At 42.9% G+C, this 18,794-nt stretch overlaps 1 protein-coding gene across 3 annotated transcripts in view; it reads right to left on the bottom strand.

Annotated features, from left to right (window-relative positions):
- The window catches only part of ST7 (suppression of tumorigenicity 7), a 147,213-nt gene that overhangs the window by 93,278 nt on the left and 35,141 nt on the right, over window positions 1-18,794 (bottom strand). The window contains exon 1 of one of the 3 annotated variants that reach the window (XM_071733702.1): window positions 13,259-13,474. The exons of the other annotated variants lie outside the window; for them this stretch is intronic. Coding sequence (XP_071589803.1) covers window positions 13,259-13,280 — 22 coding nt within the window. The 5' untranslated portion in view covers window positions 13,281-13,474. Of the gene's footprint in view, window positions 1-13,258; window positions 13,475-18,794 lie in introns of those variants that run through there. 3 annotated transcript variants of the gene reach the window in all.

Here is an 18,794-nt window from a genome sequence, read left to right as displayed (position 1 = left end):
AGAAATGTACTTTTTTAGATTTACTGAACTAATTCAGTGCAGCTTTTTATGCTCGGGCAATCTATCTGCCACAGGGGTCTAACAGAAAGTACAGCATTACTCTTTTTACAGCTTCGTAAAGACTAAGCTTCGAGGGAGAACCTGAAACACTGACTGTTGGAAATGATCAAACAGCACATGAAACAGTAACATACACAGTCAGTAATTTTCTCTACCATGATCTTGAGAGTTCTGGAAAATAGGGAAGAAAATTGAGGTAGCTCTTCCAGTATGTTCTCAATCCATATTCTAAAAATATATTTTTTTTCAGAGTAAAGGAAAAACTATCCAGCAGGACAATCTCCATGTGGCCATGCTGGTGATACTGAATGGGTGAATAGGCCTACGCTCAGAAATTCGAGCTCTGAACAGAAGTGGCCATGAAGCAGCTGGAAGCTGCAGGAGATCTCATCAATAAGCAGAGACTTTCAGTTATTTTCTCTGAATTACGAGATGCTAAATCTAAAGCAAGCAATGGATTGAAAGGGATCTTACAGTAAATGCAGCTCAAAGGAGGGGAGGCATCACTAAGGAGGGCATACATGTATTTGCTGTACTCACTGGTTCATTAGAGAAAGAGAAGGGAGAAAAAAGATGCAAATTAAATGGAAATGCCTCATTTTCACAGGAGCTGAAAATAACATGGGAAGCCACAGCTGGTACTCAAGCTTATTGCTACCTACCATCAAGGCTGAATGGCCAGCAGGATTAGGTGCCAGTCAGGCTCAAACAAAACAGCACCAGGCAGTTTTCTTCCTCTCCCCCTCTCCCACCCCAGTTCTGCTCTTCCCTGCTAACTACACCATTGCCTCCCATCCTGCTATTCATGCAGTTTCCCCCTGCGGACTGCACCGATCTGTGTGCAAGATTACAGCTTGGGCTCCTGCCTGCCTTGTTACAGCACAGATTGCTTCCCGTATTGAAGAGGGAACCATCTGGGAGGAAGAGCAATTGCTTGGCTCTTAATTGGTGCTTGCAGTAAAACAGACTACAGTCGAGACTGACAGACCCAGAGAAAATCACAAAAGCAGCCATCAGAAAGTGAAGGAATGAAAAAGGACCCTGCCTCCACTCCAAACTCTGAAAAGATTTGGAAATCAAGTAGGGTTTGTGCCAACCCCCTCAACTCTGGATTGCTTTGGTTGTTGCAGCTTCACCACCCCAGTCCTAGAGATGCTGGCCTATTTTCCCACCCCACAAGGACTGGCTTCATGATGGGATAAACTCTTATTCACACGGCACTCCAGGACTGCATGATAACATTTAGTACAGCAAACTATCTACTATCCACCTTCTCATCTAGATACTGGAGTAAAGGAAGACTGAAATCTTGATTTTAATTTCTAAAATGGCCTCATTTTCTAAAATAAGTTCAGCAGCATTTCCAGCATTTTCCACCATTTCCATATCAAATTTTAACTCTCACACTTAGCAAATCCCCCACAATTCGAGAATTTACGATTCCAGGATCTTGCAGACTTCATTCTCTCTTCTAGCTCATCACACCTCCTCAATTTTCTTGTTTCTTAAAAATGAAGATGATCTGACCTCCTCCTTCAGGTTTCCAACTGTTCTTATTCTTCAGCTTATTTCAGCCTCCACAGAACAGCCACCTAGCCTATACTTGCTTTTGCAACAGCTTGCAAAATATATTCGGTGCTTGATTCCAGTTTTTGTCACAATCTCAAAAGTTTTAAAACCAGCCAGAGTATTTAGATCAAGAACAGAACATAAACAGTAGGCCATTTGTTGCAAATGGCTTAAACTGCTGAACTGTTACAGATACCACCCTCATGAATTGAAGAATGTCCCTCTCCTCTCATGCTCTCAGAACTGTTGATGCTGCACCACTGTGGATCAACACAAATGTCTCCAGATCTCCCTACAGGCAAACATCTCAGGGAAGCGTGGCCATATCTATGGGGAGGGCAATTAGCACTGCCTAGTATCCATTTTCTTGGTGTCCTCCAAAAATATATCATTAGCTTTGCAGAAACATCTCCAAAGGGCTGACTGCATGTCAGAAAGATCAAAGAAAAAGTTATTCATTTGTTATGCTTAGAAACTGTAGTCATCTTTGGCAGATGTGAACTTCAAACCCTTTATCAAAGGTCACTCATGCTTGTTAAGAAAGGCGAGAGCACAGCCAACAAGCAGACATTTAATTTTGACTTTCTGAAAAATACAAGAAGTGTTATGGAAGACAATAAAACCAGAAACAATAAACTATGCCAGCAGTTTTACACCTGCCTGTGCCCACATTTTGATGCAGTATAGTTCATAGACATTCTTATTTCAGCAAAGTTTAATTCAATTAATTTTAAACCTTGTTAACTCAATATAGTCCTAATTGAGATTCTGTGCAGGTTTTTTTTATACAAGCTTAATTAACCTTGTTAAGAACTTCTTGCATTTTTATTTAAACCTAAGTAATGACACATACAGACAAGCCTTGTAAGAGATCATGCACTATTTCTGAGAATAGTAATCACAGAAATGATTGATAAGCCTAAGCTCTTAAGAGCCCACCACAAGTTTTCAGCACCTATTTAGGACACTTAATTGGTCAAAACCACCTTGAACTCCATTCCCCTAAAAAAGATGACTAGCTACAAATGGACAATACTCAAATTCTATTGCAGTGACTCCCACCATAAGTCAACTGCTGCTGTTGGCTTATTTTTGGACATTAGCATCCTGTAAGTAGCTGGTGTGAAATCATTTGCACAGAGGCTATCAAATAAAACTTGAGTTCATGAAGGTTTGCCTTGGGTGCACGTATGAGGGTCTGGAAAAAGCAACTTTATAAAGAAAAAAGAGTTATCTCCACTTTCATTCATTGCTAGTACTCCATTCTTCTCAGAAAGAATGAAAGCAAAGAAACATTGGAAAGCAAGGTGACTTTTAAAAAATGTTCTAAAATATTTCTTGTCATATCATGATTACCTCATTCACCAGTTATTTCATAGTTTAGTGTTTCAGGTTGCTGATCATAAGTCCATTTTTATTTCATTCTGACTATACACACTACCTTTTACTATTATATGACTGGCTGTCCTAACTTTCTTCAAAATTATTTTAACCAGACAAGTTCTGTGAGTTTGGATGCTAGAAAGCAGAAGCACGTCCCAATATGTATGATTCAATTTTAGGAGTTAATAGTTGCACATCTTTCCCTCTGAAAGGTATTTCTAGATTGAATTTCTGAAATAATGACAGGACTAACAGCCAGAATTTAGCCTACTGAACAAAAACCAAAACAAATAAAAACAACAACAAAATAATCAATTACCTCCAACAGCTGATTTTCAGAGACAAAATTTCAATTCTGGTGGCATAATCTCCCCTCACCTGTGAGTAGGACAGCACCTGGGTTAGCTGCAATGCAGGCTTGCCTGTGCCACCCTCTTCCATCAGTATGTCTGCAATTCTTCTGGAGATCATAGAATCATGGAATGGTTTGGGCTGGAAGGGACCTATAGATCATCTAGTCCCAACCCCCTTGCATGGATAGGGACATCTTCCAATAGACCAGGTTGCTCAAAGCCCTATCTCATCTGCCCTTGATGGGAGTGTACATAGATTTCCAGATGTATATGAACTTCTGGGCTCCTCATGCAGGGGAACAAGGACACTCACTATCTGCCATGGTACTGAATTCCCAATTCATGGACAGAAGTCGTAAGACCACAGCTTTACACCAGCATCTTCACTGTATGGGAGACAGCTTCAGGCTCTTCCTTCACTACGAAAGAACAGCTTTAAATTTGGTCAACTGGCCTGTCTTACAATCCTAGTGAAATGAAACAGTTAACAGTTTTAACTCAGGACAGTTGAAAAGTGGGGAAAGAAAAAAAAAAAAAAAAAAGGAAAATACATACACACATACTACAATAATAAATAAAAACTGTGAGGTTTTACCATCCTTGCCCATAGTTAGCCTTTTCAATGGCACAAAGACACCTCTTTCCTCCTACTGTAAACCAGAACACATTTGGAGCACATACAAATCAGAGACCAAAAGCAGAATAACAGAAATTGCAGGCAGGGTGTATTGGCTGCCAGACTGCAGGCAGCAGCTGCTGCCCGCGGGGCCTCGCTCGACAGGGATGGTGCCTGTGCCGACCTTCCAGGTTACACACTCACATCACTTTGTTCCCTCAAGCAGAGTGTTTTCTTCTTGTCTCTTTGCATAATTTGTGTATTTGTCTTTACTTTATATGAGAATTAATCGAATGTCACCACAGTCACACAAACAAGACATAACCTAACTAAATGCCAGGCACGTAGTTCACTGAACTCCTGCAGTACAGGGCACTGGTTTTCAATCTACAGCTTCATTCCTCTCTGACGCGCAGCCAAGACCCGCAGAGACTTGAAGTCATTAGCATCCATGCAGTGTCTCAGAGCCATGAAGATAATGTCTCTGCCTCCAGAGGGGTCACTGCAGGCTGTGACACACCATGCCCACAGCAATGCCACCTTCTGTGGCACGAAGGTGTATCTTAGCATGGCAAGAACCCCAGTCGGGAAAACATTTATAGCTGGGGAGACAACTCTAGAAAAGGTCCCATGTAAAGGCCTTCAAATGCCTGTTCTTTGTGCAAGCCTTCTCTGCCATGACAGACCACCAGCACTTTAATCTGGGTTGGAGACTCAATCTCTTGCTCATCACAGCTGTTGTATCCCTGTGAGCTGGGGTAATACCCATAGTCCTGCTATTGCATGTGCAATCAATATTAAAGAGGATATACAATGTCTCACTTCAAACACTTGAGAAATCCTTCATCCCAGAGCCATCTCCTTGTGCTATCAAAACATTGCAGCTGAAGCCTCAGCAAAGCATCACTAGAGGGCCAGCAGTCATAGAGGAACCTGCTCCCCCTTGTACTGCCACACACAGAGCCTCTCTTCTGTCCTGTGACAAAGGACACCCGTACAACCTGCATTAGGCCTCTCACATGTGGGTGGTTTCTTGGAAGAACTTCCACTTCTGTGTGTGATGTTTGCAGCTCAGATCTTGCTGCTTTTTATCTGGCAGCTCTTTTCCACCACCCAGCTTTTCTCCATCCATCTGCACAAGCAGCCCAATTATCACCCTCTGCACTCTATACGTAGTGACAACAGTTTATCTGGAGTTACCACTGTAAACCACGCAAACAGCAGAGGATGCAGAGAATAACCAGGCCGATATGAATTGCTGAGTTACAGGAACACTTCCCCCAGTTTAGTTAACCCTGTAGCAGGCTTTTGCCACCATTCACTCTCCATATATTTCCTAGAGCTTTTTAGTTGGACTGTTTGGGTTCGTGTCTTTGTGTATGACAAAGCACAGCATGGGATCTGCACACACAACTTGGCGTGTTTCTTTACCAGCTAATTCTACATTTCTGATCTACTGTATTCTCTCTGATACTTTTAGTCTAAGATTGAGAGTATTTTATCAATAGATGGATGGTTTGAGTGAATGGTTATTACATCTATGCAAATACAATGGCACAATTTACTACCACTGTGACAGTCTTAGATAACTTATGCCATAATGAATGCAGTTGACAGGAAAAAAGGTTAGTAGTGCTAATATTTTCCATGCTCAGCTCCTTTCCACATTCAGCTCCTTTGCTGAATGTTAAATATAGCATCTTTCAGTACTGCTAACTATGATCCTTCCCTTCCCTTCTCTTCCCTTTCCTTTCCCGTCCTTTCCCTTTTTCTTCTGTTTTGTTTTTGGTTTGGGGTTTTTTTTTGCTCTGTGTGTGTTTATTTGCGACCAGCAGTATTTTCCTTGTCCTAAGTCAGTTCAAAGTCCATGTGATTCAGATTCTGCTTTGGATGTTCTCTTCTTACAGCAGTTTTTCTTTTTCTTATAAGTGAAGCTCTTATAAGTGGAGTCAGTTGCCATTTCTTCAGCTCCATGGAGTTGTAACATATGCCCTTCCCCTCAGAATTTGCTTTCTTATGGTGTCCTTACCATATAATCCCTTACGACTTTTTAAAAAATGCAGCAAACACATAAAGTGTAAAAGATATGATCTCTTTTTTCTACTCCCACCCAGGAACTTTAAAATATGTAATTGAATGCATTTACTATTGGTTGCACTGGCACAACCACAGCTCATTAATGTCAAGACTGTCTCTTCTTAAAACCCCCTGATGCACCAGAGAACAGGTACTTCCACACTCAGGCAAGTACTGCAGGAAATCCAAATTCATAACTGCTTTCCAAGACTCATTCCTAGTGGCAAGATGTAAGTCATCATTCTCTGGAATGATGACATATATGAAATGTCATCACTGTAGACTGCAAAATCCTTGGGCTTATTAGCAGCATGGTAAACATGGGAGGCCAGGGGAGGTGGATAATTTTTCCACTGGCATCTTCAAAATCTCTTCATGGCTTCTTAGTCTACAGACTTTCTGAGCACAGGCATAGAGCTTCTTCCCACCACCCTCTCATCCTTCTTCCCTTTTCAATCAAACCTTTACAAAAGCTGTGTAAAGGCTACACAAACGTGGAAGGTCCTCACTATAGCTATATACTTCCTCTGAAAAATTCACCAACATTGTACCATTTTAACTTTAGGGTCCTACTTTAGGCTGAAAAATTATCTAGCATGCTTGAGGGTCACCTCAGCATCCTTCATTTCCAAGAAAAGATTTTTCCCAGTCATTGGATTTCTCAAAAGAAGGAGAACATATCAGACTTTAATTTTCTATTCCTGCCTTGTAGTCTCACAAGACTTTCCTTTCTACTTCTCATATGCTGATCAAAGCACTTGATATAACTCAAGCTGCCATTTCCAAATGAAATGCATAGAGACTCCTAGGAACTCCTAAAATACTTTCCATCTAATGCTGGAAAGCAATGGCACATTTCTTGGCCTAGAATATAGGTTCCCTTGCACTCTTTTTTTCTGAGCATCTCAAGTTGAACTCTCAGCATAAGCTCCACCTTGATCAAACACAGCAAAGGCAGACAGTTTTCCACTGGGCTACACCAGATTCTGGGTATGTACCATTTTTCTCTGTAAGTTACAGTTTATTTCCCTATTACAGAGCCTCAACATCCTGTCCTTTACAATAGGGAACATCATAGTGGCATGGCTAGGATTCTGTAATCTCTTGTTATAGTGACCTTGGTATAGTGGCACAAAAGGATCTAAACAGAGATGTCACAACAGTATTTTCACCAAACAGGAAATACATCCATCAAAATTGAAATCTGGAATACTCTACCTCCCAGAATCCCACATGCTCTTTTTGTAGCACTTTACAGACATTTTCCTGGTGCTTCAAGGATCAAGCATAGTATTATAGCTAAGATTAAAAGAGATGCCTTAGATTGTTCTGTGAATACTTTTTTTTCTGGGCATACCTATTATTTATCCCCCAATTTCATGAAACTCTATACAGCTAAAAAATATGATGAAGTTCTCACTGCATGTACTGCACTTCCTGTCTGGGTCACACAGCCCAAAAAGGACTCTAATAATCTTTCAGTCATCCTTGGACATAAAGATTTATTTCTATTTCTGATCCTGTAAATCAAACTGGTCAAAGCTGAAGCATCTTTTGCTCTCACACCACTTTACAAACATGCAGATGGCTGGGGATGGCATCTTTCACTGACTCTTATCTTGGAGGTTGATCCTGCTTTTAGGGAGGGGCTGGTCCCTTCAGACTAAATTATTCTATGATTTTTTGTCTTCTATCTGAAAGATCTTTTGTCATATTTGATCAGTCACAAGGCCCTCCGCTAATTATAGTGTATGCTTTTAGCTGTAGCTAGGACAAAGTGCAATTCCAGTATCTGAAATTAAATAAAAAGTTAAAACATTAACCTATTCACTGCCTGCACCTTGAGATTTCTTCCTCATTCCACAAGTTTGTGTGTGAATGTAAATGCACTGAAGACTAGAACTGTACTCAGGAGCTTTTCATCAGATTCTTGCAACCTCTGAACCAACAAGATAGGAAAGGTGACACAGAGCTGCAAGAGCCAAATTGTCCAAGGCTGTCAAATGCATGAGTCAAATCTAACCTGTAAAATGTCTCCATTTACTTTTTCTTCAGGCAAAAAGAAAGGGCAAGGAACATTTAAGCTTTCCAAACATCTGTTTGTAAACACAGTGAATTCAAGATGCAGTTTCAGAAGAGATGAACTTCCAGGCCCCTGTCCTGAGCACACATACAGCTTGGAGCACACATATCCTTGAAGACACCACCTCATGCACCTAACAAAGCAGTGTGGCCAAATGAGTTTAGAGAAACTGCAGAACCCTCTCTTATATCCTGTTTATATTTTTTAAAATGTATCTATTAAAAAAAATAACAACAATAGCACTTAGTAAATCCTCAAAGATCTATTGTAAAGTAGAAGGTGGGACAGTATTTTCTCTTCAAATATCTTGAAGTTTCACTGCTGGTTTGGCAAATTTATTACAGCTGCAATCCCAATCCCTTTCGTAATCCAGGTTTACTCTGGCATTTCACACTGCTGTAGCCAAGCCTCCCTTTGACCTGATTCTGCAAGCTGTTCAACACTCCTGAATATAGGGAACAGCAGGAACATCAGCAGCCAGATGAATTGGTTTAAAGTTATTTTCTGGCATGTTCCTGTAACCTCTTTCTTTGATGTACAGTTGCCCGAGAAACCAGCATTACACCATTGCAGAATTGTGGCTGTCACCTGATTACTTACTATTGCTGAGTAGTTACTCAGTGATTGTGGCAATTCAGGACGGCAGTGGGCTATTTATGCTCAAGAAATGAGAATTTTGGTCATCACCGCTGGTTCAGGAGAGCCTGTTCTCACCAAGGCTGCCATCCCACCACAGTAAAAGTGGTCGTGTCCCATCCTTCATTGTGCTGCTGCTCAACTTATCACCCCATGAACCATCCTGAGGACCCAACATGCTCAAAACCGACTACCTGCAGAAGTGCTCAGGTTTTGGCTGGCTCACCCACAGGCAGGGGTGAGTGCAGGGGGCAGGAGGAGGCCAGAACACCAGGATGGCAGCACCCATGGCAATCAGATCATCCTGTGCCTCTGCAGATCTGTATCCTAGGCTCCCCCACTCTAATGAAACACAGCACTAGAACTTCGGCTTTGCTGTAGCATTTGGCCAGACACTTCAAAGACATCTTCACTTGTAAGGCAGTCGAAATTGCTCTTAATATCTTATGCTAAGGTATCTCATTTCTCCATCGTTGGCCACTGCTCTTTTGCAGAGGTCTGTAAGACTACTTTCCTGATGACATAAAATCAATTATCTTGGTGCAACCATTCTCATTTGTTGTATTCTAGCTGAAAGAGAGTATGGAAAAGAAATGCACTTTCTGAACAGTCATAGCAGAAGACAGTACAGTGAGCCTGGGACAAGCACAGCAGCTTTCCCTGGCACACTTAAGTGGACAGAGTTTCTCTTCTCCACAGCATTCCCCAGCTTCCCTGTGGAGAACAGCCTTCCAGAATTAGCCTCAGGATGGAGGAAAGCTCCATTTGCGCTTTGGTTTTGCATTTCTCTGCACTTTGGTCCAGAGTGTCTACTGATCTACCAGACAGAGACCATCATGAGCATCTCCCTGAACAGCCCAGACTGGAAGAGCACCTCCCAGGCATCCTCCCGTTTAACCCTCACAGTTTAGTGTTGCTGCTAGGTCAAAATACCCTGGCATGAACAAACACTGCAGTACAGAGAACATCATCTCAGACTTTAACAGCACACATCTGGGTCCTTTCACCAGCACTGGGAGGAGGAGCACACACGTGTGCAGATCCCTCCCCAGATCTTGTGGCTGAATTACTCTGCGAGGGATACATGAAGCACCCATGGTGCACATTTTCAGAAACACATAGAACAGCTTTCTGAATGCCTCTTTGCCTGCTTGAAACAGCTGAGAGCCTCTTTTCTTGCTTTATGTGCTTTGAAACACATCCTGCCCCATTGCTTCCAATTACATGGAGAGATCTGAGGTCACCCTGAGCTCCCTCAGTATTGGTGAGCCTCATGGACTACGGCTGCTCTGACATTTTGGTTTAATTTGTGTCTGTGTTGTGTCTCCTGTAGGTCTCCAACTGCCAGCATTACAAGCCAGACAAAGGATGTTTGCTGGTTATTTCCCCCGGGCTTGGCCTTATCTCTTCTCCCTGAACTGAGGGTGTCTTTTTCGAGGGGACCAGCCCCTCACTTGTTCAAGCCCCACTGTTTCCCTGCTTTGGTGCTGATGCAACATCATTTCCCCTCCAAATGAGACTTCATTCTCAACCCAATGCTTTATCAAACCAGGTTTTATTTACCCCCTACAGAATGTGAAACAGTTCTGGTAGGCAGATAAATCTGGCAGGTCAGACAGAGAAGTGGCATGGGATGGAAAGCCCTCCCTCCCCATGCACACAGCCACCCCAACACCACCCCAGCAGCATGGCTGCAAATGGATCAGCACAAAAGCACCACAGATGAGGGGACCCTGGCACTTACATTTCCCGTGGGGATTATGAGAAGGACATGTGACTGATGGAAAACACTGAGCATGGCTGTGAAGCATCCACCCTGCCACAGCACAACCGTTCCCACAGACACTTCACAGGGTTTTTGCTTTTGCCTTCCCTGCTCATCCCACACCAGAGTGTCAGCAGCTGTCTGTGCATCTCCTGCTGCCCTATCCTGCTTTACAGGCTGGTGTTGCCTGCTGTTTGTCTTCCCCTGCATCCAGGAGGTGATAAGCAGATGCCTGTGTTTCTACAATGGCCCTCAGACTATCTTTTATTGCCCTTCTGACTGCTGTTAAAAGCAGAAAGAAAAATCAGGATTGCTGAGTGAGAGTTGATTTGGCATTTAAAATATTTTGATACCGAGTGACAGAACAAAGGTTCTAAAGCAGGATTTACTTCTGACCATTTTTATTTTTTAATCAAAGAGAAATAAAAGCTTAAATGCTAAGTCTAAACAGCAGGATTAAAAAAAAAATGTAATCTGCTCATTTTATGCTTTTGGACAGAAGCAGAAACAGCCTCTCTCATCTTCTCAAGGACCAGATTATGCTGAACCTTTTTTTTTTTTTTTTTTTCCCTAGTGTTATTTATTTGATGTTATAGTGGACAGAAATATTAAGTGTTTTTCACTGCTGTCATTTCAAAGCTTGGAAATATGAAGAAGGAGAGGAATGACAAAAAAAAAAACAAAAAACAAACCCTAGCTGAAATGGCATTTTGATTAAACTAGTCTTGATACAATTTTCTTTCTTTGAAAGCAAACCCACCACCCTCCAGCAGTGGTGCAGGCAGGGCTGGTGGCACAAGGGCTGCTCTGGGAAGCGGGCAGGGCATGCAGGGACAGCACCAGTGACCCCGCTCTCCTCCCAGCACCTGGCAGCAGCGGGTAACAGGAGGGACACTCCAACCCAGAGAGGAACTCCAGGGTTGCATGTGGCCCCTTGGCTACGAGGTCCAAGCCTGAGCAGAGGTGCAGAGGAGGTCGTCTGAACAAAGGTGAGGCCACCACACTGCCTTCGCCTTCCCCTGGCAGCAGAGTGCAGGCAGGGACTGGCCATAGCCTCAACTTGGATGGATGGCAACTAGCCACGTTACATTAAACCCCTTTTTCAAAAGCAAATAATGAAGCTACACCCTTTTGGAAACAGGTAGTGGTTGTTGGGAAGCTCCCATCACCCTTTTCTCAACTGAGGGAACCATGGAAACAAAAGCAACCACAGCTGCTGGTGATACAACCTAGTGACTTTATCAGGCATTTGCCTCATGTGACAGGCGAGTCATTTATTAATGCACCTCATAAAACAAGAAAGGATCACAAAAATGAACTAGGCTGTCTAATTTGACTTTCTGAGTATGCCCTACACACTTTCTGCAAGAGGGCTGATACACCACTGCGTCTGTCTCGAGGCACATCAATATGCATTTTGCAGAGGCAGACCCCACAGACACACAGGCTGGGGCTCACAGACCTGGCAGGGAATAAACAGATGCATCTACACTTGGCATCTCTGCACACACTCCACTGACCTGGACCTGCAAACCTGTTTACAACCATGCATGAGAAGTAGATCCACAAACAAAAAAAATCTAAAGGTGAATTTTTTTTTGCGCTGCCTGACCTTGAGCAGCCTGTAGCAGAGGAGGGAGAGAGCTGCCAGAGCCAGGCAACAGGACCGATTAACCCTTTGGGATCCCGGGGGCTTGACAGCCACCAGGACATGACTATGAGGAACCCCGATGCTCTTACCACTTCTCAGGAAGAGCTGAACTGCAGAACTAACAGCATGGAGACATGACACACGCTGCATATTACAACGCTCTATAAAAGCCACGGCTTCATATTAAAATGAGACATGCTTTCAAGACGCAGTACTATTTGTGCACAAAACACAGTGTAAACCGACTGTTTTCTATATTTCAGCAACCCTATAATCACTGGATCAGACTGGTCTCTGCACCGCCGTGCTGTCACTGGCAACATTATTTATACATAACCCCCCAGCCTTCCTTCATGGCCAGATTTCTCAGGTAGATAATTGTTGCTCCTATTAAAGCAAAACTGGCTTCCTTTCAATGACATGTTTCTGCACTACTGTTGTACACCAGACTGTTAAGATTTTCCAGGACAAAGATTAGGAAAAAACAAATAAATGATCCTATTATTTTGCGGTTTTAACTTCATATTTAGAATGCCACCCAATTTAATTTTGCATTCTCCATCTACAGCAGGGATCCCACACAAGCCTCTTTTTTGTTTCCCAGAAACAAAATTTAAGCAAGTGAGATAGATAGTCTTTCCCTGCTGATCAAATCACTGTCCCCCAGCTCTCTCCCATCTGATGCTGCAGCATTCCCTGTCCCCAAATATATCATCTGAGCAACGCATTCATTAGATAGAGGGTTTGCTGCTCCCAATCACTGACAGATGCGATCTTATCAATTACTACATTCAAGCAAAACTGCCTTTTTCTCCCGTGAATTCAGTGGCCTGAATTCAGCAGTGCTGACAGCACTACACTGCCTTGCTGTTGGCATCAAGGATGCCCCCAGAGTGGGGAGGTAGATGCTTCCCCTCCGGCATCTTTGGTCCCTTCAAAACAGGGAGGACCGCAGCTTCTCACCAACGACCTACAGCAAGAGCAATGCAACGCGGTGGGTACAGCGAGGACAAAACAAGCCCTATTCTCAACAGAAAAAGGATGCAAGTGGGATGTATTTACTTACATGAAGATTCAGTGCCAAACATGGCTGGCCCCAGATGCTGCTATTTTAAAAAGGAAAGAAGAAAAAAGAGTGGAAGACAGAGGCGAGGCAGTGTATGAGAGTAAGGATGAGACTGCTACACAGCAGGGGTCATGAAGACAGACAATGCAGTCCAGGCTATCCAAGCTGCCAGATTCTCCTCTCTCCTCCTCTGCTCCACACCGCAGACTGCTTCTCCTTGCAACCGCAGCAACAAAAAAAAAAAAAAAAAGAAAAAAAAAAAAGAAAAAAAAAAAAAAGAAAAAGGAAAAAAAGTAGAAAAAAAAAAAAGAAAAAAGGAAATAAAGAAAAGAAAGAGGTCCTTCTTTAGGCAGCAAAAAGCTAGAGCTTCTGTTTTAAATCCAAGAGATAAGGGCGGGCCAGTGTCCTTTCCGTGCTACCGGCAGGCATAGATAGGTAGTAGCCAGCAGATACTGCAATCCCCAGCCCCTGCTCCCCCGTAAGACAATAGCGGAGCTTATGCATACACTGGATGACGTCAGGACACTGCAAAGACTGACTGCTGCTAACCCAGAGGCTCGGAGGGGGCTTGAACGGAGCACAGCAATTCAGACGGGAATTCCTTTGTCACAAAAAGCACAAGACAAAGAAGCAGACGTGTATTTCCCTCCCTGACGATGAAGCCCCCCAGCCGGGACTGTAGTGCTTTGCAGGAGAACGTATCTGCCTTGGATTCACACTCCCTTTGCTCAGCTGCACGAGATGCAAAGTGTTTCTGTGCAAAAAAAAAATAAATTTCGGGGACAGATGCCTTACTAAATGCCACTTGGTGTTTTCAATAAAGAATAGCCATTAATTTCTATCACCAATTCTCTTCATTATTTTTCCTTCAAGGAAAGAGTAAAATCCTGGGCCAATCTACACTTTAGACTGAATTTTCACATCAAAGTGCTAGCCAACTATCTCATTTACTTAAATCTATTGTCAGAATACACTGTAGCAATGCTCTAATCATAATAAATAAGTCACACATCTAAATAAAAAGAAAAACCCCATATCACACTGATCTCAGTGATAAAAAGACAACTACAGCAATATTTTTCTTATTCTTTATTCTTCCAAACTAATCTAGATCTAGCCTCTGAGAGTTCATTTTTCAGTGCATTAAGCTTATTTTTTATGACACTCGGTAATTTAAAAATGTTCAAACATAGAAACAAAGCCCCAAGCTGTCTCCTTTCTATCCCCTACAGACAAGAGGAATTTGCCTGTCCTGTGCTGCAAGCAGCAAGCTGATGGTCAGAAGCTACCAGACACTGGGGACCATCCATAGGAATGGCTGTCCAAAGGGGGGAAAAAACAATAGCATTTTTTATTAAGTCTCACTGAACAAGTGTATGCAGTTCCCAAGACCACTGAAAAGATGTAAACCCATTAAGTGATATACTTCAAGAAAATCAACATACACACTATTTCTGGGCTTTTGTGGGTTAATCGTTCCCAACACCTCCTGGTGCTCTGTGTGCTACGGGTGTTTGTGCTGTTTGCAGAGTATGCAATGCCCCTGTGAACAGAAGGCTGCAAAAAGTAAGTGAAGGCTGGCAGGACCAGACACTAGAGGCTCCTAACGTGCTTAAATCATTAAGTAACCAGGCAGGTGTTGGCTGAGCCCACCAGTTTCCTAGGGGCAGACAGGAAAGCAATATATGGGTTTGAGCCACAGCCATCCACTGCCACGCCAGTCCCTCTGCTCCCAGGGAGGGCAAATGCAGTCCCAAGCTCACACAACGTGTGTGCCCACCAGCATCCATATGGACCTTCAACAACCCTGGCCCACAGGTACTGCGAGGCAGTAGAGAGATCACGAGGCTGTACAGAACTCCACTTCCTCGTCATCCCTGTCCTGGACCAGAGGATGGGGGCAGTTGAAGGGCACAAGCAGCTCCTCTCCTGGTTACCTCTGTTGGCACTCAATGCTCTTCAACCGTTCCCCTGCTTTCCAACCCACGAATTGAATGTTCTCTTTGTGTTCTGCACACACCATGAGAATACTTACAACCAGCAGGCTTTTGGGAGTATTTAATTGTATTTCATCTCTGGAAGAAAGCCACGGGAGAGGCCATACCCTGGGGTGAGACATCTCACAACACACTCTCTAACAGGCAACTTTTATTCTCTCCATTGGTAGGCAGGGCACGGGTGAGCGGTGACTCAAATCAGCCCTCAGGCAATGACTAACCAGATGTCCTCAAGTCTGTACTTAAGCACCTGAATTAATGGCCTGGCTGTTCAATGTAATGAATATTTGCAGTCACGTGCATGGATGCTCAGCACAAGGGAGAGACATCCAAATTGGTTTTGACCATAGGACTGCAGTTCTGCTGTTGCCAGAACTGAACACGTTATTTTGACTATTCAGAGCCAGTAAGACCTCTTTAAGTCATAACAGCTTGACAAGAAGCTGTGGTGTGGGGAGCAAAGCAAACGTTCTGCCTTGGCTTTCCAGCAACTGAGGCAAGTTCATGGAAGAAATGTGTCTATTATGTACCAGTAAGTCTCCCAGCATCTTTAAACACAAACTGCTGGAACAAAACCCCTAGTGTTCATGTGCAATGGCTGAAGGGTAACTTTTGCTCTGGTGAGCAGATCTGAGGTTCCCACAGCATTGTTTCCAAGGAAGACGCAAAACCTCAGGGCTTTCCAATGACATCCTTGAAGGTGTCATGGAGTGCAGGCCCACTGCCAAGTTCTCACTACACTGACGCACAAACACAGTCAAAAAGCCTAAACAGCCCCTGCTTTATCTGTGGAAGGATTTCATAATAATCTATTTCATTAGCATTAGGTTTGCCAGGTCAGTGCTTTGCCTCGTGGGGAAGGTGACTCTTGATAGGATGGAAGACTTTCTCTGAAATTCTTTCAAGCCTACCTAAAACACTTCATAAAATGACTTAGAGGAAGTGTTAAAATCTGTTTCTGATGTACTGCTCTTGTAAGACCATAACCTTACAGTTAGGGTTTCTGGCAAGCAGAATCATGAATTTGTGTTTCCCACCCTGAGTTTTGCTGCTGGTTTATTCTACAAAGAAGGGTCAACAGATTTAATCTCCTCTGAGGAGAACGTTTTTCTCTCTTATACAGCAGTGAAGATAATGTAAATCAGTGCCCAGCAAACATCAAATGAAATCTCCTGCAAGCATTTGCATTGCTGTGATTTGCTTACAATAGGCACAAGACATTGTTTAAGGGTTGTGTTTATTTACAATGTAACTTCCATACATTTCTCCACAAGCCAGCACAAAATACATAGAGCAGCAAATCTATTCACTGCTCAAAGCTCTCTGCTGTACCTTTACATTTTCCAGAGAAAGGGATGTGCTCCACAACCACTGCCAATCTTGAGCAGATATTCTTTAATCCTCAGTTTATTACTGCAGAAAAATTATACATGTATTTTATTAAATAATACATGTATTTTACTGTGTTTTGTAAGGACATGTGTATCTAAAGCGTAAAGCACAGTTTGAATTTTAATTAAAAAGCCGGATAACAAAATGTTAATTTTTTATTAATCTTTTGAGTAATTTCTCTGCAAAAAAAAATGTGCAAGCAGGAAATGGTGAGCTACCAAGTGAGACAGAATTGTACACATGCTTTATGTGGATCCACTAAATTGGAAATCTTTAATCTCTATTGCAACTAGAGAAACATTTCATATAAAATTTAGCCTTCTTTTCCACAAAAGAAACTCTGGGAACGGGAAACAAATCTATCCCATCTGTGAGGTTCTCCTGCCCTACTGCCCAGAGCAGCTCCCCTTAACAGGGGGAGGTCTCACATATCTCCCTCTGGAGAAAGGAAACAGGTCCCCTCTGCAGGGGAAACAGAGGATAATATTTACTGTTCTTAAAGATGGGTAAGGATTTTTAAGTAGTTAAACTTTGCTTTCCAAGTTCCCTGTTCTGTAAGGACACTCAAAGTTTTTTAAAAAGTCAAAAATGGTAATGCATTTGAGGTGCTACTGGAAATCTCCAAGTGACTGTGCAGTTAATCCATATTATTCAGCAACCCCCCAAAGGGATTTATTTTTCCTCTATGACTTTAGCTCCCTCCTCAAAACGTGGCAAGACCCCACTTACCCACACTGTGACAACCTCCAGCTTTTGTAGCTTTTGTCAGCTCTGCCAACAGCTGCCACACCAATTATTGATCAATGTGACACTAAGAAAAAGGTGTTTTTTTCAGGCTCTAGAGAAGAATGAAGCCAAACAGCAGCACATATCACCCAGTTACAGCTCCTTGGCTTTACACTTTCCCTGGCCTTGTTGTGCTCAGCTTCACTGACCCTTTAATAATTTTAACAAATGTTTCTGGTGAAAAAAGTTGACATCACAGTTACACCAGGGAGAACCTACCACACTATTACAACTTCAGCTTCTCATCCCACAGGACCATGTAACTCAGGTACTAACAAACAAAGAAAACAACAAAAAAGAATGAGTCCCTGCTGCAGAGGTGTGAGCAATTACCCATCTGCAGGATATTTTTTCCAACCAGGCTCCCACCTCCCACACCTAATGACACTGCTTTCCCGAAAAAAGCACCTTTGGAGCTGTGGCTGCAAAAAGAGGGAGTACGGCAGCCTGGGTGGGAGGACAGGGGGGGTCCACTGGGGTCTGTGCCTTGAATTAAATGACAGTCAGAGCCAAGGAGAGCAAAAAAGGCACATCCCACTGGAGAGAAATGTCTGAAGTGCTTCATTTGTGGGAATGCTGGCACATTCCCAAAGGGAGACAGAAAAGCATCCCAGAGCTTGAGGAAGGCGGCAGAGCCAGGACCATGCCAGACAGCCCAGACATGGAAAGCATGGTGGCTGGCTATCTGGACAGTGGAAAATACCCCGGAACACCTGAACTGTCTGGAAGCCCTCAGGGTTCTCCTCATTGCCTGCTCTTACCACCTTCTGTTCAAGGTTTTCCACCCGCATTCCCTCTTTGCAACTCACTGTTCCCTTACTGTGCTGGCACAGAAAGGAAGGAGCCTGCTGGGAGAAAAAGAGTCAAAGCCTTCGTCCTGCTTGACATCCAAAGTGGATTTTAGACCAGAATGATTTACTGACTGCAGGAATGTTTTTTCATTATTATTTGCTTTTGTGCTGATTTTTCAAATGTTTCTTTGTAGTCCATACTGCATTTATGCAACCCCATTTCATGTCAGAATACTTTTTCTGCATCATTTTAGCCAAATAATGCCTAGACACCCCTAAGTTATTTGAGTAAACATAAGAATGTACATATATACAAAAATTACAAGACTGAAGAACAATTACTTTATATTGCCACCAAAAAAATCCCTCTGTATCTCTGTTGGTCCTTATCTGAGAGCTGAACTTCCAAAGACAGATTGCTTTCTTAAAAAGAGATGCAATGAACTGTAATAGCTAATCATTACATTACTGCAATGTCTTTCAACTGCAATTTTAACCAAGATGTTAGCTTCAGCACTGCTCTGCAGATGATTACTGCCAGCCATTCTCTGTGGGCAGCAGAGGCAGCCC

This window comes from Heliangelus exortis, chromosome 1 (assembly GCF_036169615.1).
Source record: "Heliangelus exortis chromosome 1, bHelExo1.hap1, whole genome shotgun sequence".
NCBI lineage: Eukaryota > Metazoa > Chordata > Aves > Apodiformes > Trochilidae > Heliangelus > Heliangelus exortis.
The sequence above is the reverse complement of the archived record's forward strand: the minus strand, read 5'-3'. Positions and strand labels throughout refer to the sequence as shown.